The sequence below is a fragment of the Wickerhamomyces ciferrii genome, contig 00040 (genome assembly GCF_000313485.1).
Source record: "Wickerhamomyces ciferrii WGS project CAIF00000000 data, strain NRRL Y-1031 F-60-10, contig 00040, whole genome shotgun sequence".
In the NCBI taxonomy this organism is placed as follows: domain Eukaryota; kingdom Fungi; phylum Ascomycota; class Saccharomycetes; order Phaffomycetales; family Wickerhamomycetaceae; genus Hansenula; species Hansenula ciferrii.
Genome location: NW_011887700.1, coordinates 51,356 through 73,965, shown reverse-complemented (window position 1 = coordinate 73,965; position 22,610 = coordinate 51,356). Strand labels below are relative to the sequence as shown.

The window sequence follows — 22,610 nt, the reverse complement described above, 5'->3', positions numbered from 1 at the left end:
AGGATCTTTATGATTTAATTCATATTAGAAACCCCAATCTCAAAAACGTGTAAACTATTCGTCAATAGAGCTGAAAAATATGGCTAATACTAGGGGAAGAATTGTCAGGAAGCAAAGCTTGTTTAAAAAATTGAAATCATATCCTTTTGATCTATTATTGGCGCTTAATGAACAGAGAGAACTGATTGATTGGGATTCATACTCGAAAACAATAGCGTTACCATCAGGGTTCATATTGACCACCGTATACTTTCTTGTGAGACTATGGCAAGATAATCAAGTTGATGAAAAGAAGCCCCAATACTTTGATTTTGATAAAAAATTATTACAAGACTCTATATATTTCAGAAACTCAAGCCAATCAACAATAGGTCCAAAGATCATTTCAACTCTTCAATTTATAATAATTTCCATCAATCTATTCAATACAATTTATTTTTTGAGCAGTACAAAACAATATGCTATATTCAATAAATCTACACCACCAAACACATCTAGTGCTCGCAAAGTTTCAAGAGATATCAAAGTTAAAACACTTTGGGATACTGTTTTGTTTTGGAAGAAGGATGATGAACCAGAAGTTGATTCATATTGGGAATTGAATATTTGGAATCCATCCAAATTCTCAACTTACTTATTTGTCTCATTTCCACCTTTTAATTTGTTATATTTATATCTTACACAATCCGCTTTCAAGAATCTCATCTTTGTATTCAGTACGTCAGTCATATTATATTTTGTCATAATCAAAGGGTTTCTAGTATTGATTGAAGACAAGCAAATTTTATACCAAGAAACATTTGATGAATATCAAAGAAAGTATGTCAATCCAAAATTATCAGTTGCAAGAAGAGAAGTTGCAATTGATGCTACAAATGGTCCATATGATCAAAATTCAATTGAATATTATTCTCCAGGTAGAACTGAGAAATTGTTCAAAACTCATGATTATAAAGGGAGAGAATCTGTCGAAGCATTCCACCAAGGTGAATTTACACCAGTTAAAAAGGGTACACCATTGAGAAAATCAATTTTTACACCAAAGGGTAATAATAGGTATTCATCATATCATCCTTCACCATTATCTAGAAAATCTCATCCATTTAATTAGACTTTGTTCTTGATTATGATACTGCTACAGATAAATTTGCATTGTTTTTTTTTTCTTATATCATCTATTATGATGTTATATACATTTCTAAGTATATGATTATTACTTACCATGCATGCTAAAATTACAATTTTTATTAGTTTATCAGTTTGTAGAATGTAAGTGATCAAGCAAATTCAAATATAAATTAAAGATCTTCCCAGCCAAAGAACCAATTACTAACTTTACTTAGAATGTTAAGATTGTCATTTCCATCAGGTTTGATTTCTCTTCTTTTAGAATAAATGCCTTTTGTATCTTTTGTTGTAGGTTTAACAAAGATTTGATCATCATTCTTAGCTTGAATTCTTTGTTGTAGGTTGTTCGAATAGTTTGGTAATCCATCAACTTGCATTGTGTTCTGTTTCTGTTGAACAAGATCACTTTCACCAATATTATCATTATTATTAATTGAGATTGATGCTATATTTTCAATAGCTTGTTTGGAATATGGAACACAGCCAATCATTGAACCATGGAAAACGGTACCACTTTCTTCCAGAGCTCTCATAGCAGATGCCTTATTATCATATGTCAATTTAACCCAACCATCACCAGTATAAATTGGATAAGTTTTGGTTTTTTGTTGTGTAAACAAAGGATCAACTCTTGTGACTTCAAAATCTTCTAAGATTTTACCAAATTTAGCAAAATGTTTAATAACTGAGTTAGCGATGGATTCGGGGTAACCGAAAACCAAAACAGCTGATTCAGAATCAGTTCTTAAAGGGCTTGAACTTATTGCTTGTGGACTATCTAAAGATTTTGAAGGCGTTGAAAATGCAGAATCACTTAGATGTGAAGGTAAGAAATTTTGTGAATATTTCAATGGTGTCCCACTATTACTCAGTGAAATGCTTTTGTTTGAATCTTTGAAAGCGTTATGATTATTTGAAATCAAACTTGCGTTACCATTAGTTGTATCATTTGCAAATGACAGATGACCCTCTGATAAATCATCTCTTTTCAAATCAGAAATTGTTCTTGAAGGTGGTAACTCATCTGAAAATGCTTGAACATGAGCTAATTGAGCAGTGTTTCTTCTAGTACCAAAAGTTAAAGTTTTAAAACCTGGATTTGAATTTGAGCTCTGTTTGTTTTTATTTAAGAAAGAAGTTGATTCATTATCAATATCACTAATGGTTTCTCTTTTCACTGCATGTGACGGGATGGCCCTTCTTCTTGGATTATTGAACCAGAGAGGTTGGGTTTGTTGTTGAGCAGCATTTGTCTTTTGGTTAATCACAGCTAAAGAAGGGTTTGGTGAATCAAAGCTCAAATCAAAAGATTGATTACGAGATGGAATTCTTCTATTTGGTGAGTATGCTTGTGATGTGCTTGTATTGGCGCTGTTATTGATATCATCACTAGATCTATCTGCAGAATCCAAAGTACGAGCTTTTAAAGATGAGAATCTTGATTGTTGATTATCTTGATTTTTGAAAATATCAAAATTATTCTGATAAGAGCTACCAAACAAATCCTTAGAATAGGATTGGTCTGAGCCTCTGTTCCCAAATGCTGATGACATTTACTTCAACCACAATTCTTCAAAGATCCTCAAGAGACAGCTTAATCAATTGCTTTGTTTATGGAGAGCAGCTCATCAAGTCTTATTTCAGTAAGAGTTCAAATCAAAACAAAAAAACTCCTGACTCAGCAATGACATAATCGAAATCTGAAAAGGATCTGTAAACGCCGGGTTACTAAAATTTGTCGCGCGCTGCCGCGAATACGTTTTGCAAATAATCACAAGACTTTCGCGAAAAGTGATTTGTTGATTTTTGGTGGCCATTGAAATCAAAAGATCTTGATGGCAAATATTGGAATCTAACATTGTGGAACTAGACAACCAAGAGGTCAATTGAATTCTTAAATCACAAGAGCACATAGGATGACTGTCCCAACTTTAGAAGATGCCAGAGCAGCTGTTAAGCAAGGTAACGAAGTGAAAGCTGAACAATTGTATCAACAAATCATTCAATCTAAACCAACTACACATGATTTCTCAAATCAAGAAACTGCTATATTTGAACTTGGTAATTTATACAAAGATGAACAGGCAATTGAAAAATTAACCAATTTCATCCCAGAAGCAAGATCTGTTATAAGTAGTTTTGCTAAATCCAAAGCTGCCAAAACTATTCGTTATTTGATTGATTTATATGACAAAATTCCAAATTCAACAGAAGCTCAAATAGCTGCATTAAAAGATTCAATCGAATGGTCTGTTAAAGAAAAAAGATCATTTTTGAACCAATCATTACGCTTAAGATTAGCTAATGTTCATTATGAAAAAAAACAAGAATATCAAGCCGCATTAGCCATCATTAACGCATTACTAAGAGAATTCAAAAAATTAGATGATAAACCATCATTAGTTGAAGTTCAATTATTAGAAGCTAAAGTATATCACTCATTAAGAAATTTGGCCAAAGCAAGAGCAGCCTTAACTTCTGCAAGAACATCCGCTAATGCAATTTATTGTCCAACATTAACTCAAGCTGAATTGGATAACATGAGTGGTATCCTTCATGCTGAAGATAAAGATTACAAAACAGCTTATTCATACTTTTACGAAGCTTTCGAAAGTTATAATACTCAAGATGATGAAAAAAATTCAATCAAAGTATTAAAATATATGCTATTATCCAAAATCATGTTGAATTTAATTAATGATGTTAAGCAAATAATGACATCAAAATATGCATCAAAATATGTTTCAAAGGAAATTGATGCTATGAAAGCTATCTCCCAAGCTTATGATAACAGATCTTTGAAAGAATTTGAGCAAGCTTTAGTTGTTTATGGTAAAGAATTGTCTTCAGATCCAATAATTAAATCACATTTCAATGCTTTATATGATCAATTATTAGAACAAAATTTAGTTAAATTAATTGAACCATTTTCTGTTGTTGAAGTTAACCATATATCTAAAATGATCGGTCTTGATATAAAACAAGTTGAAGGTAAATTAAGTCAAATGATTTTAGATGAAGTATTTTATGGTGTTTTAGATCAAGGTAATGGTTGGTTATATATTTATGATAAACCAAAAGTTGACGCCACTTATGATTCAAGTTTAGAATTAATTAACCATATGTCAAATGTGGTGGAATTACTTTATGAAAAAGCTGCAACTTTAAACTAAGTTGGATTTCGTAGAGTTGTATAAAATTAATGATGAATATTTTAAAAACAATGAGAAATTCAATTATACATTGTAGATTTCATTTTTTCCTTATTATACACGTTGTGCCACTAATCATATGAATTAATAACCATCATCAGCAGCCAATGCAGCACAATCAGCAATAAGTTTCAAATACTCCTGCAATCTACCACAATTTTGAAATAATGTATAAAATTTAGAACTTTCACTTGCAACAACATTAACCAAATCTAATGCATCTTTAAGATATGAGTTTCTATATTTTCTACCATCAACGTAAATGTTGTGCAATTGAATAATCAAATATGGTATATATAAAGAACGTAATTCTTGAATGATTTGGGTTTCATAATCAGTATATGATAATTCCAGAAATAATGACTCAATTAATGAATGTAATTGTTGTACAATTGTGTTGATATATTCAATATTAGCGATTGGACCATTAACTTTAGGTCTATTAGCAAAAGCATTTATACTTGAAAGACCTCTAATTAATGCATCATACTGTAATAATTCATTTCTTTCATTATCTGAAACTGTTTCATCAGCAAGAACACCATATTGTTCAACATCATAATTTTTCAACAGTTGTGGTAATGGATTTCTCGATGCGAATTCTTCAGCTGCCTTTGTTCTACCTGTTAAGAGAAATCTTCTAAATAGTGAAATACTTGCATGAATAGCATCAGAATACATCTTAGCTTCAATGAACCATTCAACACCTCTGATCAATTTGTTATCAATTTCATCCGTTTCTTGTAAAGTCACACCTGAATTGATTTGATAGTGTTCTTCTGTAGTGCTGAAAACTCTTTCCACGGTTCTCTTTAAGATATTTTCTAATGGTAAATTGTATTGTCTGCTTAATTTTAACTGGTTAGATCTTTCTTCTGGATCAAACAAATCAATTAAAAATAATGAATAAACATCTCTTGCTTCAGTTTCGGTTAAAAATGAAATATAAATCGGAATTAATTCATATTGTTCATATAATCTAAGAATTAATATATATGTAGTCAATAATTTGAATTTATCCTCATTACTAACTGCATCTGGATGTAATAATGAAATGAAGATTGCTAAATGTGTCACAACTCTTAAAGCATATGGCTCTGAAAAAATTTCATTTGATTCTTCAATACCCAGCATAACACTTCCAACAAGACTTAATGATGAGTGAATGATTGGACTTATTTTGTTTGATATTACTGAAGCTATAAGGACACGTAATGGATGTTCACTTTCATCTTTTAATCTTTGTGATACAGAATTTAAAACATCTTGAACCGATAACTCACTTCTTGGGATTGTTAAAATTAAATCTTCATTATTAATTTTACCATTATCAATTAATGTGCTTTCAATTTCACTTGTTAAAATGTGATTCAAATAAACCAAAAGTTGTGAATCCCAAGTATTTGTTAACTTCAATGGACTTAAGTCACCAATTAAATATCCATAAATTGCTCGTTCATATTCATTAAGCCCTTCGTTTTTAGAAAGTAAATATACAGTTCTTCTCCAAAGAGCTTTTCTTTTGATACCTTGTGTTTTTTCGTCTAATTCACTCATTTGTTTATCAACAACAGGGTCTAAAAATTCATTCAATCCTGCCAATATCATTCTTAAAGTCCAATTATTTGTTCTTGTGCATTCAGCTTGTGCTTCATCAAATCTTCCTGCAAGCATTAATTCAAACACATACTTGAAAAACACAGTATCTTCTTCTTGATCTTTTGGATTGATTGGTTTATTAAGACGTAACGAAGCATCACTATCTAAATTCTCTAGTGTATTGGACAATTGTGTATTTAGCCACTTTGAAGTTGACAAATTCGGTCTTTCAGGCTCTAATGCACCTTCTTGTATCCATAATATAAGTAACCATATTTCACCTAATTTATCACTTTCTGTATAGAAGTTTTTTTCATGAACAATATTGGAACTGAATGTATATGTTGGTACCATTTCAGCTTTTTCAGAATTACGATAACTAATCAACAAATCAACAAGATGCCAAAGTTTAGCTTCTAATTCCCAATTTTGATATTCCACTTTCGAATCTTCATCTGATGCTACCTCGTAAGCTTTTGAAGCAGCTATTGATCTATATTCTTTAACAATATCAAAAACATCTTTAGTATTGTTTTGTTTGAAATCCTTCAATGTATCAGCAAATTTGGCTAAAATAACTGGATCCTGAAGCTCAGAGGCATGAGAGCCCTCAATATCAGAAGACATTCTCCGAATAAAACACCAGGTAACAAAACAGTTGATGTTTTTAATAGGAATCAGTTCAAAGATTCAGATCGACTTCTATGTTTGAATTTGATTTTATAAACATAACAAAAAATTGGAAAGTATTATATAATCAAGCTCCGGATTTGGAAGTATACCGCATTCGGAATAAACAACATAGGAAACTACAATTAATTTTGGAATATTAAGCAAATGATATTATTTTATTAGACATTAACGACTTTATTAAAGATAACTTACTATTAATTATTGTATAAAAATGACTATGAATGTTTTAATGCATGTGATTTTGTATTATTGAGAGTTGATTTTAGTGACAGAGCCATTCAGCAAAGACACATAAACTTGAACCATTATCAACAGAAACTAAACCTCTCCAAGTACCGATTTCATTACATTTGACTGGTAATTCCCATAGTCCAAATGGTGTACTTTGATCCTTCTTATTGAATTTGATAATTTTCCCTGAAGGAGACTGCAGTGCTATTTTAGTTCTTGCTGTTGAAGTTGATAATCCCATTGATGGGAATTGAGAAAGACTGAAAACATATTCACCTTTACATGATAAGTTTCTATTTTGTGGTTGCTTAATGTACAAATCATTCAGTTGTGCTGGAACTGTTGGATATCTGGTGACAAATTCTAATGGTCTATACTCACCTTCATGAACAATTGGAATGACCATTGATAATGGGTGAACATTTTGAATTGATTTTTGAGTACCTTTCAAGCCTGAAAATATATTAACAAATCCCGTATGTTGATTATCACTTAAATGACCTTTGATTTTACAAAAACGATCATTATGTTTCCAGTAAACTTGAGCTAAAGTTGGAGTTGATGATAACTTTGTTTGAACTGTTGCATTTACTTCAATATCTTTAGGAATTTTTAAATCAATTTCAAAAATCTCATAATCATTCAATCTGGTCAATGCATTACTGAATTTATGAATCTTCAGACCGTTCTTGAAGAAGGCAGGGAAACATGGTGGTAATGCTAACGCAACCATTTGGTCAATTGGAGGGACGATATGTTGATCTTCAAACGCATCTGGAATATGTGTATATATTGAATCCAATGGCTCTGTTAAAAAATAAAAGCTCTCATTTGGTTCATCTGGTAAATTTGGTAAAATTTCATAAACTGGATTTGTTAAATTACCCATGGATACATCAATGAATCTCCATTCTCCATTAATGACAACAGCATTCCAATAATGTTTCACTATGGACTGTGGAGTCTTCAGAGATCCTGGTACAATATCACAGTTCAAACCCATAGCATCTGCTAAACTTTTAAATAAAAATGCCATACCATAAGTATCTGAGCCTCTTTGCTTGAAAATCATTTCAACATTTGGTATATAAGGTTCATCATTATATGAGCTATTAACTATTGTAAAATGTTGTGTACAGAACACAAAAAGAGCTCTTAAATATTCCAATTTACTAGTATATTTTAATCCCAATTCATTAGTTATGAAAGCTTCTGGGGATAATACGGTTGACCTTATTTGTAAATTCCCGACATAATGATCAACATGTTTCAAACTAAATGCATGTAAATCAAATTTTTGACCAGTTTGAAATACCTCGTTGTTATTGATTGTTGATAATTGTTTATGAGGTTCAAAAATGATATAACCTTCATTTTCCCTGACTCTTTTTTCTCTTAATTGACGCTCTTTGGCTCCAAGAGAGTTTGCTCTATTCAAATCAACTTTAAGTTCAATCCATGAATTTATCTCTTTGTCTTCCGTATTCATTTCACCAACACCTCTAGTTAAATCATCCATAACTGGTAATGGGGGAGCATCTTTAGCTGTGAACATTTTTTTGAAAATACCTGTTGGTTTTTTTAATTTTTTCTCTTCAACTAATAAATGATTACCAGATCCACTTGATTGTAGGTTTTCTTTTTGTTTCAACTGATCCTCATACCTATGTCTTGCAAAACTTCCTGCACTTGTAGCACTGAAATCACTCAATGCATATGAGCTATTATGTGAATTTGAAGAATTTGAAAAATATGATCCATTTGAATAGCTGAAGACGTTTGATGATTGAGAAGCTGTAGATTTAGATTGGTTTAAACTTTCTGGATCATAAGGTGCAATGAATTCAGAGTTTTGCGAATCTCTTAATTTGTTTTGTGTAGCTTGTTTCAATAGCACTGATTTTCTATTTGAATAGTCATTAGCATTATATGGATTTTGTGGTGCAAATGGATCAAATGATTTTAAGTTTTGAGTTGATTGAGATTTGACGGGCACATAATGTTGAGGTGGTGGAGGTGGTGGAGCTGCAGAAGATGATGAATACTCTTGAACTCTTCTAGGACTTGGTGTATGATGCAGATTAGTTGATGACTGGGTTTGTGGCATTCTTTGATTATATCTCTGTTGATGTATGTGCTGTTGTTGTTGAGGTTGCTCTAAACCAACAGGTACAGAATATGAAGTAGGTAAAACCTGCGTTGGATATGGGGGTTGCTGTTGCTGAGCTATTTCATGACGATATGGGCTTTGTGGATTATATTGGTTTGGGATTCCAGCAGATGGACTATAGTAATTTCTTGAAGATTGGAAACTGAATTGCATATCATCATCTTCTTCTTGATTAATCATGGGTACAGGTTTATTTCTTCCATTGTTTTTCATCATTGAAGCTTTAGCACTAGGACTAGCAAATGGTGAAGCTGTTTTTGAAGCACTTCTAGGTGATTGGTGTGCTGTCATACTGCTATTTGCAACCCTTGTTGGAGAACTTTCTAGTGATGCTGTACCAGCTCGACTATTATCTCTAGTTGATGGACTAAAAGGTTGAAGATCTGATTTGATAACTTCAACATAATTGGAAGGGAAGTTACCAGTCATCTTGTTTCTCTTAAGCTTCCCATGCCACCAATTACCATCCCCTAAGCTATCAACCTCAATAGTGTCACCTTCTATGAAGCCTAAATCATCTTCTTCGACACCACTCCATGAATATATTGTCTTGACTCTAAACGGCGGGTTTGGTACAGTCATAACTTGTGCCTTTGATCTTTCCGTATTCACAAGTTATATTAATACCTTTCTGATTGTATATCAAGACTTTATAAGAGAGAGATAATAAACCAACGAGCACAAATGAAACTTTCTTTCTGCAATTAACTTTTTTAGGCTTCTGAACTGAGATGAGATTTGGTTCTAAAGCGAAGAGTAAACAGAGATTCGAGATATGGTAACGCCACGCTTCAGGACCCAAAGGGGTAAATTGTCAATATTTGTTACGTCAGCGAACCCTGGCTACTTATATATAGAATTATTGTGATCTGAAGAGAAATTGAAACTTGAAACTGTTGGTTTATGTAAGAAGCTCTGACCTGTACTGTTAGTTCATAGCTGCTACTTTCCCAATTTTGGTCGTCCCTCCAAGAGTAACATGCACTCTTATAAGCCTTAAAATTCGAGTATCGAGAGATGAAAAGTATCAAATCGCCATGGTAACGAAAGAATTACAATTTTAAACTACAAATTGGAAAAAGGTACCTTTGTGATTTTATTATATTAATGATTTGATCAAAGTTTGTTCTCAATATCTCCTAAATGAGTGAAAGAGCTGTTAAATTATACCTTATCTACTTCAGCTTTAGCCTCTTCCCAAAATTCCAAGTTTTTCCTTGACCAGTCCAAAATACTACTGCTATAAGCCAATATCATTTTCTTCAAATCTTCTTCCTTTTGTATTTGAAACCTCTCCAATTCACTATGGACAGATTCTGTTACCTTCTTCAAATCATTCTCAGCAGCCTCAACTGTCTGTCTTAATTGATTTATATCATCCTTGGTTTTGGTATAATTATTATGACGTGTGACTTCTGGGTCTGGTTCTATGGCTTCTTTAATTGCACTACTTATTTTGGAAATACCAGGTATTTTGAACATTGATGTTTTCTTGTGTTCCAATGGTGTTATCATTGAGCTTTGACTTAACCCAGCATTTGATGCTGCTTTATTATGAGCTTCTCTTTCAGCTTGTTTCCGATCAAAATTTATTTTCCCTGTCTTACCACTCTCAGCATTCAAAGCTTCATCAATTCTTCTAGATTCTTCTTCAGTTCTCTGTAACAAATTCAATTGATTGTATTTATGTTTGAGCGTACGCGCTGTAATGTCCAATTGTAGTGATTTTTGCTGTCTAAATTTGATGATATCCTTCACAACACTAGCGAAATGTACAGATTCTCCTAATGGTTCAGTAAATTCAAAATTCAAAGTATTTACTAATGTTTCAGTTGATAAATATGAATTATCATGAACTTGACCAATTTTCTCTAAGATATTTGCTAATTTCCCTGTTTCTTCAAGACTGAAAGCATTAAAAGCAGCCCCGGCTTCTGAAAACTCATTTGAGACATCATTTATATGTTTGACAACTTTCTTATTTATTCTATCGATACCATTTGAGATAACTGATTCATATTCTTTAGCATTAGCTTCAACTTGATTAAAATGTGCATCATCTGCTGTTTCTTTAACCACAATAACAGTGCTTGAAGGGATAGGAAGATATGAATGTGCAGCTGATGAATTAGCAGGGTCAAAAGGATCAGCTTGTAATATATTTTTAGGAATAGTGGATATGGGTGGGGATGATAAAACTTCTGGCCAATTTGCATTTGGATCTAAAAAGCTGTGATATACTTGACTTTCACGCACCTGGTCTATTTCCAATAGCCTTTTCAAGAAAACAGAGAGCATTCTTCTTCTGTGTTCAATTATATGTGAATCCTCTTTAGCTTTAGTAGGTGCAGTTGCATATTTAGTAATCTTATGCTTTTCAGGAATTGGTGGTATAATCAATGTAGGAAATAGCTTCGTCAATTTTGTTCTCAAACTTTCAAATTCACTATATCTTCTTCTCACTAGGGCGCCATTGACCTTGATTGTATAAACGATATATCCTCTGCTATGACCTTCTCGACTTTTACCAGCATCGATAATTTCAATATTCAACGATTCTTTATCTTTGAATGCCAATTGCGAAGTTGATGAATACAGATCTGGATTATAAGCTTGTGTACCAGTATTATAGTTATTTGCTGTTGGTGGTTGACTAGCGGTTGACAATGTAGTTGGTGAATCTGGGATATCGCTGTTAACAGGAGCACTTGAAGACGATTTTTGCTCGGTGGCATCATTCTTCACGCTGGTTTCTTCCTCCTCGTCTTCTTCTAATGGCAGGTCAATGAACTCGTCATCTTGGATTGTGGATTGTGCAAATGGGCTATTGTCCTCTTCTTCAAGTGACATGTTTTTTTTGTGGATTCTGTGCAATTGATGGTTGTTAAGCAGTGCTTTAAAGCCCCTTTTGAAACAATCAGCGTTTCATTTTGATAATAATCAATCTCATCGGAACAGTGACTGCGTAACCACTTCCGTTTTGAAATGCAGTGCTTCAACATAAAAAAAATTGTTAAGATTTTGGTGATGAAGAATATTGGAGTTGACTATTCAATACACAAGGCCAGATAACCAGTGGACGATGCAAGGATCTATCACATTGGCAAAGTATCTTGATGATGAACAGCGGAACAGGTTGGCTGTGAATATATCCCAGAATTTGGAGTCAAAAGAAGCCATCAATGCGCTCCATGAGGTTATCGGATTAATCAATGAAGATGCTTTGATACAAATTTCTCCCAAAATTGTTCAAGTTGCTAAAGAGGCTATTTTGGCACCTGAATCAAACGGTGAAGATTCAGCCATATTTAAAGTATTGAAAGCGTTGCCAACTGTCTCCGAATTGATTCTTGAATGGACACTCCAGCTAATCCAGTCTATAGTCAATGATAGACTGAACTATTTATTTGACACCAAATCTATTGATCTTTATAAACAAAACTTTACGGACCCTGTCAAAGAGATAATGAATAATGAACAAGAGCAGTCACTAGAATCTATTTTAACAAAAGTTGAGCAACTATATTCATTAGAAGTTAGTGGTATCTTATCACATCTTGATAAATTGATCGTTTTACTTTTAGGTAGTGAAGATTCACGTATTTCAATAATTTGTTCAAAAATACTCAGATGGAGATCAGAATCGCTAAGCAATATTGAAGGCTTCTTATGGGATGTGCTTCCATTGTTGGTAAATTCTGATAAGGTTCAAACTACGAATGGTTATATCCTTTGGTTAAGGTATCTGTTGAACATCTCAAATAAAAAGTTTAAATCTGATGTGTTCCAAAGCAAATTAATTTCAAATGATTACTGGCTATATATTCAAAAAGGACTAGGTAGCTCTGTGCATGATCATAGAAAATATTCCCTGTCAATATTGAAATTATCAATTCAACAAATAGATACCGAAATTGATAATGATTTTGTCAAGTATAATCAACAAAACTCCGGTGCTATTTTAGATGAATGGAAAAGATATAGTACCATTTTTGAAATAATAGGTATCGATACTGCCTTGAACCAAGCTGAAGCTGCTAAAAATGATATCATTCAACTTCTAACGCCAGATTCATATGTCAAACCAAGTTGGGGTATGGTGCTATTATCAACTGCTTTCAAAGGTTCAATGGAATCTGTTAGAAAATTTGCTTTGAATATCATGTACTCCACTCCTGCTGATCAATTGTCTATTTATTCTCATGAGTATTTGACTTCTGTGTTTTTGAAGTACGCTGCTGAAGCTCCTCATTTTCAAGTTAATAAGGTTGATCAATCCCTAACTTGTGAATATGGTATCAAATTAAGAGATTTTATCGAGAATCTGTTGAAGAGTCTAAAAACATCAGAAACTAAATTTGAAGAAACTGTTACATTGTTACTTGATCTATTATTGGACCTTAGATCAACTTTTGCACCTGCAAGGTTCTATATCTCATATGGTTTACTAAGAGGCCTTAAAGGTAAAAATATTTTTACTCAAAAACATGTTTTTAAAATTATTCGATTATTTGAATCGACTTCAGAGGATGAGGTTTTTGAAACCTCAATTCAAACTATTCATTTGAAATTATTGAACCACATTAAACCTGATATTCCATTACTATTGAACTCGTTGACTAAATTTGTGCAATATAACGGTTATGAACTTTTCGCTGAGTATTCAGATTTATTCATTGATTATGTTTCTACTTTCAACGATGGGTCACTTAACATTGATCCTACAGATCAAGAGCTTGAATATCAAATTATTTGCTTCCACTTGTTGGATATTTATACCATAACAGATGAGTTCTTAATTGAACTGGTTTTCTCCAAAGTTGAACATTTACATGATTTTAGTATCAGATATAGCTTGTTATTAACAGGATTGATCAAAAATACAAAACAGACTTATAATAATTCTACAGCTTTGATAGATATGAAAATTTTCAGAAATAGTTGGAAAAATTTAGATTTATCGGCTCTATATGCTAGCTTAAAGGATCATTTTGACGTTGAGAAATTCAAATTTTTTGTTGGTGTATATGTTAAGGGTTCAAATATTTCAGATTTAACAGTTGTTGATTTCAATTCCTTAATTGAGTGGTATGAAAAATTGAACAACTCTAGACAAGATTACAAAACCAAAGATGTTATATTAGGAAACTATTTTGATTTATTATTAGCGTATTTAAAAATGACACCATTATCAGAGTCTCAAGTTGAGCAAGTATTGACATTATTAAATCAACAAGCAACAAGCTCAGCATACCAAACTACAATTTCAACTTGTAACATCTTACAATATTTATTCAAAAATTATGATTTTGATCTAATCACAGGTATTGAGATCTTGGAAACTATCTGGGATCAAATGACAGCTGAAAGATTAGTTTTGAACCAAAAACAAATGCATTTAAAATTTATTGAAACATTATTTGATGAGAAGCTTTTACAAGATTCAATTAACAATGAATATAATGCTAAAATATTACACCGTATTGGATTGGAAGTTGTTGATCAAGCGTTCACAAGAAGATCGTTTTTACCAACCTTAACCTCAAAGCTTGTAAATTTCCAGAAGGGATATGCTGTGGAATTTAATCAATGTGCGTGGTTAATTGAATTGATTTTGAAGAGCTTCACGCTAGTCCAAGATGAAAGTAATTTGTTCAAATTGAAAATTGTTCTCGCTAAGATTTATGATAATGAGTTAAAACTTCATGGTGATCTTTATAAAGACGTTTTTGGTGATGAAGAAGTCAGTACAAGAATTAATATAATCAAATTGTTGTTAAAGAGTTCACCATCATTTCTTGATGACTTTTTCACTGAAGTTTTAGAGAACAAGAAATACGGTCTTTTAGTTCCTAATAAGAAGGAAAACGGTACCGAAGAACGTCAAAGAGTCTTGGTATTTTCATTATTACTTCTGATTTCACAGAAAATTGATAAATCAACGCTATCAAGCAATGTCGCCGAACATTTACTCCCAGCTCTTGTCACAGAATCAAGTCCTTTAGTTCGTACGTACATTGAATGGATTGTCAGTTTAGATATGATTAAGAATGGTTCAAACAAGTCCCAATTATTTGATTATTTTAAAGATCAATCAAAGCCTGCTTTAGTCACATCAGCTGAACGTATTGCGTTTATGACAGCTCAAAGATTATCACCTCCAGAGAGTGCTTCATACTTTGATGAGTTCACCCAATATTTGATTCCAAATTGTACTTCAAATAAACCGTTGATTAGACATTTTTCAAACTCACTTATATTATCTCTATTTCCAGCATTACAGAATAGAGAGATTAAACTACCCGTTCATGATGTCCTAGAAGCTTTATACGCTGAAGCTAAAAAATCAGAAGTAACTGGACAATATAGAAGCGGTGATGCATTGATTTGGGATGCTCAAGAAGATTTCAACTTAGTTTCAATTTTTGGTGGTGTATTATCAAAAACTTCACCAAGAAAAGTCGACACAATTTCTCAGTTGGAATTTACCAAATATCTTGGGTTTGATACGTATGGTGTACCAATTGGTGAAGATTCTGGTTCAGTATGGAAAGAATCACAAGAAGAGTTGACTGAAACTAAAATTAACTCAAGTTCTCCTTTACAAACAAAGAGTGGTGTTTGGGAATCAGTTACAGATATTGATCAAACATCTAAAAAAGTTAAAAGAAGTGAATTGATCGTTATAAGTTCTCTTGTTGATAAACCTCCAAATTTGGGTGGTATTTGTCGTTTATGTGATGTTCTTGGTGCTGGTTTAATGACTGTTGATGATCTAAGAGTTAAAAAGCATCCTCAATTCAAAAATGTTGCTGTCACAGCAGATTACCATATGCCCATCACTGAAGTTAAAATTGAGGATATCCCACAGTTTATGAAAGAAAAGAAGAGAGAAGGATATACTTTGATTGGGCTTGAACAAACTGATCAAAGTCAAGTTCTAGGTAAAGATACTGAATTTCCAGCAAAGTCAGTTATCCTTTTAGGAAAAGAAGCTGAAGGTATTCCTGGTGAACTTCTTGCAGAACTCGATTATTGTATTGAAATTAGACAAGTCGGTGTTATCCGCTCCATGAATATCCAAACTGCCACTGCTGTTATCGTACACGCCTACTCATCCTCACAGTTTGCTAAGTCACAATAGACATAGATAGACATGCTGTATTATATCCTTTAATAGATCACAAATTAAATAGATGGGTTCATTGTAGATTATTAGTTATCGTTCACTGTACACGTTTCCGATGATCATCGGAAAAATGATCAAAACTGTGGATAATAGATCGCGAATTTCACGATAAGAGATCGAAGAATTTCAATTTTCCAGTGTTATCAAACTTTTAATCAAAACAATTCTAAAGTTCAACTTTACTAACTCTTTGCTATTTAATTGGTTTTGCTTTGTTATTCTTGAAGGGTATCAACAATGTCGGAGTCTCAAGATCCACGCTACAAATATCCACCGGTGGCGCCTAGAATATATTCACTTGTTGCTTCTGTCGTTGTTGCAATTGCAGCAGGTACACCATACGCATATTCAGTGTTTGCTCCACAATTGATCAAAAATTCAAATTTACCTGTCCATGTTATTTCCAATTTGTCGTTATCCATAACATTAGGCAGCTCACTTGGTGGTTTCCCAGCTGGAATGATTATTGATAAACTTGGCCCAGGTCTTGCTGATTTTATTGGTTCCATATCAACATTCTTTGCATATTCATTATTACATACACTATACCAAACTAAATCGCAAAATGTTACATTATTTATGATATCCTTGATATGTGTTGGGTTTGGGTCGATTATTAGTTTCTATTCAACAGTTAAAGTGGCTACAGCTAATTTCCCACATCATAGAGGTACTGCTGGGTCCTTACCAGTCTCTGCTTATGCTTTAGCTTCATTAATATATTCATCAGTTTCAGTACATTTTTTCAAAGATAATACCAGTGGATTATTGAAATTTTTATCCATTTTTTGTCCAGCATTTTGTTTTTTGGGCTCATTTTTTTTGAAGATCTATAAAAGAGAAAGAATATCACCAAGTATTACACCACCAGAATCCGCAACACCACCAAATTTGGAGCAACAACCTTCATTCAAACATGTTCCATCTACTACTTCACTATTAAGTAGTTTCAACGATAGACGTTACAGTACTAGTCCAAGAGCATCATTCAGTTTATGGGGTATTCCATTCAGATCACCAAGACCTTCATTATCCAACATGGATCAATCAGCACCATTATTGAATCAAACCGGTTTACAACGCTCAGATAGTATGTCATTATATGCTGCTGTTGAAGATACGCCGGTCTTTGTCCGTGAAAACTCACCAATATGGAATCATCATATAGTTCAAGCTATTTGTCAAAGATTATTTTTCAAATATTACCTTATATTAGCTTCATTACAAGGATTTGGTCAAGCATATATTTATAGTGTTGGGTTCATTGTGGTGGCACAGGTGTCATCTGATCCTGATTCAAATTTGTCTGTTGGTCAATCACAAGCTTTACAGGTTTCTATTCTCGCAGTTGCTAGTTTCTTGGGTAGATTAACCTCTGGTCCAATTTCTGATATTTTTAAAAAACAATTCCATGCTCAAAGAATTTGGTGTATTTTCTTTGCGGCTATTTTGATGGCTTTAGGTCAAGGCTTAACAGCTGTTTTTGATTCAGTGGGTAAAATTTCTATAAGCTCATTTATTATTGGGTTTGCATTTGGATTCGTGTTTGGTACTTTCCCAGCTGTTATTGCTGATAGATTCGGTACAAAGGGGTTCAGTACAATTTGGGGACTAATGACCACGGGTGGTATTATAAGTGTTAGTCAATTAACCAAAATTTTCAGTTATTATTTAGGTAAACATACAGATCCTGATGGGGTTTGTAGAGCTGGTGTTGAATGTTATAGAGACACATTTATAATCACTCAATATGGGAGCTTGTTTATTGCTGCTTTGCTTTTATTCACTATTTACTATAATAATAAAGTTGGTGTACATCAATAATACCCAATTTAACATATTCGATCATTTATATAGAATCACTTATGATCATATAATGAAAGATCATACATGGTTCAAATGTTTCATGAATATATATACCAGATACAACATAATAGAGATAACAGTCGTTCATTCATGATTCAATACAAAATAGAAAAGGTTTCTTCTTCAATTAAAATCGTTTTATAATATTTTAATGTAATATATATATTTATTTATTTAGGAAAATATTGGTTTAATTCCATTTAAAGTGTATCCTAAGCATTTTGAGCAATACCAGATTCAACAGGTTCAAATAACTTTGGAGGAACATTATAATCACTTAAATTTTCTAAAAATTTATTACAATCATAATCCCAACCTTCTAATAATTTTGAAGCTTCACATTGAGCTTTAGTCCATGGTGTACCATAAATTAATGGTGAATAGTTGACATAGAATAGGAATGAAACTAATGCAAATGTAACAATCAAAGCATAACCAATTGTTCTCTTTCTTGAAAAGATATAAGTAACAAGGATATCAAAGAAATGAGCTAATGTTAAAACTGCAAAATAGAAAGCTGGTAAATAATGATGTAAAAATAATTGACGACCCATTAAAAATGATGGAGCAAAATGAACTAAATAACCCAAAATATATTTGAAAGTTTGAACATTGAAATTGTAAACGTGACGATCTGTACCAATTTGGGCACCTTTTTGCCATCTTAAGATTTGAGTTGGTGCATAGATTAAGAAAATTGTAATTGCAAGGGTAGTTGCCCACCATGTTGGTGCATTACCTAATAAATAGATATGACGATTATCATCACCCCAGTAATTAATACCACGGGTTAAAAATGGCCAAGTATTTGGTAATGATTGCCAATTATGTGGAGCATTTAAATTTTGATTAATTTGCCACATCTTCTTGTGAGATTCAACAATTTTCGCCCATAATGAAGGTGGTTGATAACTAACTCTTCTTGTATCTTCTGGTAAAAATGGATTTTCATTATGTTCAACGTGCCATAAACTTTGTTTTAATATACCTTGAGTTGCACATGTAACTTCTTGTTGTTCAAACCCCCATTTTGGTAATTTAACTTCATGAGAGAATAAGTAACAACCAGTCATTGCGTGACGTAATCTGAAAACAGATTCTAAAGCTGTTAAATTAACTTGAGCATCTTGAGATGGTGTATAAGCTTTTTGAATTTCAACAACGAAATCATCATTAGCATCACCTTCAAAATCTTCAAAACCATAAGCTGAAACTTCTTTATTCCAATCGTTTTCAGAAACTGGAGCTTTATGATCATGAGAATGTAAACGTCTATGAGTAAAGATATGTTTTAATCTGATTTTAGTACCATCTTGAATTGGTTCAAATTGAGTTGGGGCTTCACTAACATTATATAATTCAACTAACCAGTGGTTGTTAGCATCTAAATGTGGATATAATGTGATTTGTTGTTGTTTAGAACCAGTTTCATATAAATGATCGTGGGAATGTAAATAACCACCTTGAGTGTTAACATGACGAATTGAAATAGTTGAACCAACACCAACATTAGCTGGGATATTACCTGGAATTTTGTTATTTTGTAAAGTTGATCTAAAAGCTGAAGTCATGAAAGCACCACCTTCACCTTCTTGATTTAAAACTTGGAAATGAACTGCAAAGAATGTAATGTATAAAATAATTGGAACACCTAATAATACAGTACCTCTGATGAGTGTATGTCTAACAACTTTATTAACAGAAACAGTTAAATCACCAATTAAAAACCATAAATCCCAAACGTTTAATAAACCAACCCAAGCAATAGTAAATAGACCAACCCATTTAGATGAGACAGCTAAACCTAAGGCGATACCAGTTGCAACTAAAGCTCTATACCAACCAATGCTAAATGGAATTTCATTTTCAAATCTTTTTGCACCATAAGCAGCGGCAGCAATAAAGAATAATAATGGAGAATCTAACAAGATATATCTTGAAATTGTAACATTAGCATTTTCGTATGTGAAAATTAAACCAGATAATAAGGCAACAAAAGGTCTAACACCTGAAGCTCTTAAAGTTAAGTATAATAAGACAACAGTAGCAACACCTAAAGAAGCAGGGAAAAGACGCATCCAGAAATATGGGGTTGATGGAGTGAAAACATCACCAATTTTTTCAAAATCAAAATCACCTTTAAAACCAGCTAATGAAGCAACACCAGCGAATAATAATTTAGCTAAAGGAGGATGAACATCCATAAAGAAAGTACCCAAGATGTATTTTTTAGCAAATCCACCAAAATGTACTTCATCGAAAACAACTGAATTTGGGTTATATAATTTTTGTAATCTAATAATAACTGCAAATAAAATTAAACCAACAAGGAATAAACGTTCTTTTGTGCTGGAAACTGAACGTAATTGAGCCAAGTTTGCAGGAGGAGTAGTAATTAAGAATGGACGATCAACACCTTTTTCGAAAACAAATTCTGGGACTGTATCTAATTCATCAACTTTTGAAGATTGAGACTTCTTCTCATTAGAAGATTGTTTGGTCTTCTTTGGAGCCATTTTTCAATCAGCAGTTCTTGAGATCTTAGAGTCTAACGAATATGCAAGGAGAGCAATAGCAGTCAAAATTGCAACAAGAATCAGCAAAAGAACCTGGAAAGCCAACGAAGGATTGAAGAACTGAAAAGAATAGAAGCGTTGAAACTTGAATATCAGCTGTTTTGGTTTCAATTCAATTCAATTCGCGTGTCTTTTTTTCGTTCAAATTTTGATGACACGTAAAAACGAAAAAATAGAATCTGGTACGCGCAGGGTTTAATCATTTCGCGAACTATAACAATGAAAAGTAAACAAACAAATATGTAGAAAGTACGAACAAAATTTACTAGAGGTTTTTCCGTATGATGGTGATGGTTTCTAAGAGAAGATGGTAATATATTGTGTTCTGGTGCTGACTGTGTGAGAGGGCGGTACATCCTTAGTTTCTGGCGCTTTTTTCAAGATGATTTTGGTTGGTTGTACTATATTCTGATCTATTGGAGCATAAAATAAACTGTTTACACAAAAACAATTTATTTCGAAATTCAAAGATTTTTAGAGAGGAAAAGCTGTGAAATATTCCATGAAACTTTGAGGTACTTGATTTATACTGGTGCTTATCAATAGTACCACCTCACTAAACATGAAGGTCATTTCCATAAGGTGCTGTTTGACTTCTTTGGTTCTTTTTAGTTCTGTTTTGGCATTTTCTGAAAAGCTTTATGATGATTTTTATCATTATGCCCATTTTACTGCTCTTTCAGCTTGTATAACACATGGTCGTTTATTTGAAGGACCCTTGAATGGGGGCGCTTGTGATTTGAATTTTTGCTTGAACAATAAAAGAAATCGTGAAGCTGAAATTGTTAAAGTGAATATAGATACTTTTAATTGTCATAAATTATTGATTTAGTTACTAACCATATTTGTTCAAGGTGAAAAAGGCTACACAAGATGAAATAGGTACTGGATTCATCACTTTGGATAAGAAGAATAAGCAAATCATTGTTTCATTTAGAGGGTCAACTTCTGCTACTGATTGGGCAAGTGATTTACAAATGTATCCTGTTGATTATCATAGTATATCAAAATTAAAAGGTACTAATAAATGTCATGATTGTAAAGTTCATTATGGATTTTATAGAGATTTAGGAAAAATCTCAAATTCAATAATCAAACCTGTTGATGAATTATTTGCCAAGTATCCAGATTTTAAACTTATTGTTGTTGGTCATTCATTAGGTGGTGCTTTAGCTACATTGGTTGGTATTGAATTTAGAGTGAAAGGTTACGAACCTTTAGTTATTGCATATGGGTGTCCAAAATTAATGAATTCTCAATTAGCTGCATGGGTTAATAAGATATTTAAAGTTGATAACTTAGCTGACAAAATTAATTCAGGTGAAGATATTGATTGGGGTTTAATTAGAATTGTACATGAAGATGACTATGTACCAATGTTACCACCATCATTTGAACATGCTGGATTGGAATTTTACATTAAGAGGAAGGATTTACCTCATAAATATTCAGATATTGATTTCTTAGGCTCAAAAGAAGTTATTATAAATGAACATAATAACAAAAATGTTTGGGATCTTTTGAATGGTTATGAACATCGAAATTATTTCTTAACTATTAACAAATGTGAAAATTTTTGACCAAATAAGTACTTACGATTTCATAATTAGAAAGATTGAACTTGTATAATAAATTAAGAATTTCAAAAACATCATCAAGCAACACAAGATAAAGTATTAATAACTGAACATATAAAAGATTTTGAACATGATTAAATTAAACGGAAAAATTATTTTGAATTAAAGATTAAAAATAATGCAATTCATAAATGAATGATTATTTTTTTGAATTTGAGTAATTAAGATAAAAAAAAATATTGAACTTTTGGAACTTTTGAGTTTTTTGTTTTTTGGTTTCAATATATTTAAACAACTTGAAATTGTTATAATATATATTGTAAATCAAATTATAGATCAAATTAAATGATCTTTCGAATAAAGAATAAT

At 32.3% G+C, this 22,610-nt stretch overlaps 10 protein-coding genes across 10 annotated transcripts; 5 read left to right on the top strand and 5 right to left on the bottom strand.

The window, feature by feature from the left end:
* Positions 1-79: 79 nt before the first annotated feature.
* NUR1 (Nur1p) lies at positions 80-1,111 on the top strand (the record flags this gene model as incomplete). The annotated part of the gene is made up of 1 exon (XM_011277520.1): positions 80-1,111. The coding sequence occupies one exon, from the start codon at positions 80-82 to the stop codon at positions 1,109-1,111; it is 1,032 nt and encodes a 343-aa protein (XP_011275822.1).
* Positions 1,112-1,298: 187 nt separating this feature from the next.
* Positions 1,299-2,681, bottom strand: BN7_1824 (FG-nucleoporin ASM4; the record flags this gene model as incomplete). Its single annotated transcript, XM_011277519.1, has 1 exon — positions 1,299-2,681. One exon carries the CDS (start codon positions 2,679-2,681, stop codon positions 1,299-1,301), a length of 1,383 nt encoding a protein of 460 aa, XP_011275821.1.
* Positions 2,682-3,044: 363 nt separating this feature from the next.
* Positions 3,045-4,301, top strand: RPN6 (proteasome regulatory particle lid subunit RPN6; the record flags this gene model as incomplete). Its single annotated transcript, XM_011277518.1, has 1 exon — positions 3,045-4,301. One exon carries the CDS (start codon positions 3,045-3,047, stop codon positions 4,299-4,301), a length of 1,257 nt encoding a protein of 418 aa, XP_011275820.1.
* A 123-nt stretch (positions 4,302-4,424) lies between these two features.
* On the bottom strand, positions 4,425-6,566 carry NUP84 (Nup84p; the record flags this gene model as incomplete). The annotated part of the gene is made up of 1 exon (XM_011277517.1): positions 4,425-6,566. The coding sequence occupies one exon, from the start codon at positions 6,564-6,566 to the stop codon at positions 4,425-4,427; it is 2,142 nt and encodes a 713-aa protein (XP_011275819.1).
* A 328-nt stretch (positions 6,567-6,894) lies between these two features.
* CYK3 (Cyk3p) lies at positions 6,895-9,615 on the bottom strand (the record flags this gene model as incomplete). Its single annotated transcript, XM_011277516.1, has 1 exon — positions 6,895-9,615. The coding sequence occupies one exon, from the start codon at positions 9,613-9,615 to the stop codon at positions 6,895-6,897; it is 2,721 nt and encodes a 906-aa protein (XP_011275818.1).
* Positions 9,616-10,197: 582 nt separating this feature from the next.
* On the bottom strand, positions 10,198-11,883 carry ATG20 (Atg20p; the record flags this gene model as incomplete). The annotated part of the gene is made up of 1 exon (XM_011277515.1): positions 10,198-11,883. The coding sequence occupies one exon, from the start codon at positions 11,881-11,883 to the stop codon at positions 10,198-10,200; it is 1,686 nt and encodes a 561-aa protein (XP_011275817.1).
* Positions 11,884-12,115: 232 nt separating this feature from the next.
* TRM3 (tRNA (guanosine(18)-2'-O)-methyltransferase) lies at positions 12,116-16,177 on the top strand (the record flags this gene model as incomplete). The annotated part of the gene is made up of 1 exon (XM_011277514.1): positions 12,116-16,177. One exon carries the CDS (start codon positions 12,116-12,118, stop codon positions 16,175-16,177), a length of 4,062 nt encoding a protein of 1,353 aa, XP_011275816.1.
* Positions 16,178-16,459: 282 nt separating this feature from the next.
* BN7_1818 (uncharacterized protein) lies at positions 16,460-18,046 on the top strand (the record flags this gene model as incomplete). Its single annotated transcript, XM_011277513.1, has 1 exon — positions 16,460-18,046. One exon carries the CDS (start codon positions 16,460-16,462, stop codon positions 18,044-18,046), a length of 1,587 nt encoding a protein of 528 aa, XP_011275815.1.
* Positions 18,047-18,300: 254 nt separating this feature from the next.
* On the bottom strand, positions 18,301-20,604 carry PMT1 (dolichyl-phosphate-mannose-protein mannosyltransferase PMT1; the record flags this gene model as incomplete). The annotated part of the gene is made up of 1 exon (XM_011277512.1): positions 18,301-20,604. The coding sequence occupies one exon, from the start codon at positions 20,602-20,604 to the stop codon at positions 18,301-18,303; it is 2,304 nt and encodes a 767-aa protein (XP_011275814.1).
* A 622-nt stretch (positions 20,605-21,226) lies between these two features.
* Positions 21,227-22,244, top strand: LIH1 (putative lipase; the record flags this gene model as incomplete). Its single annotated transcript, XM_011277511.1, has 2 exons — positions 21,227-21,454; positions 21,519-22,244. 2 exons carry the CDS (start codon positions 21,227-21,229, stop codon positions 22,242-22,244), a joined length of 954 nt encoding a protein of 317 aa, XP_011275813.1.
* Positions 22,245-22,610: the final 366 nt, after the last annotated feature.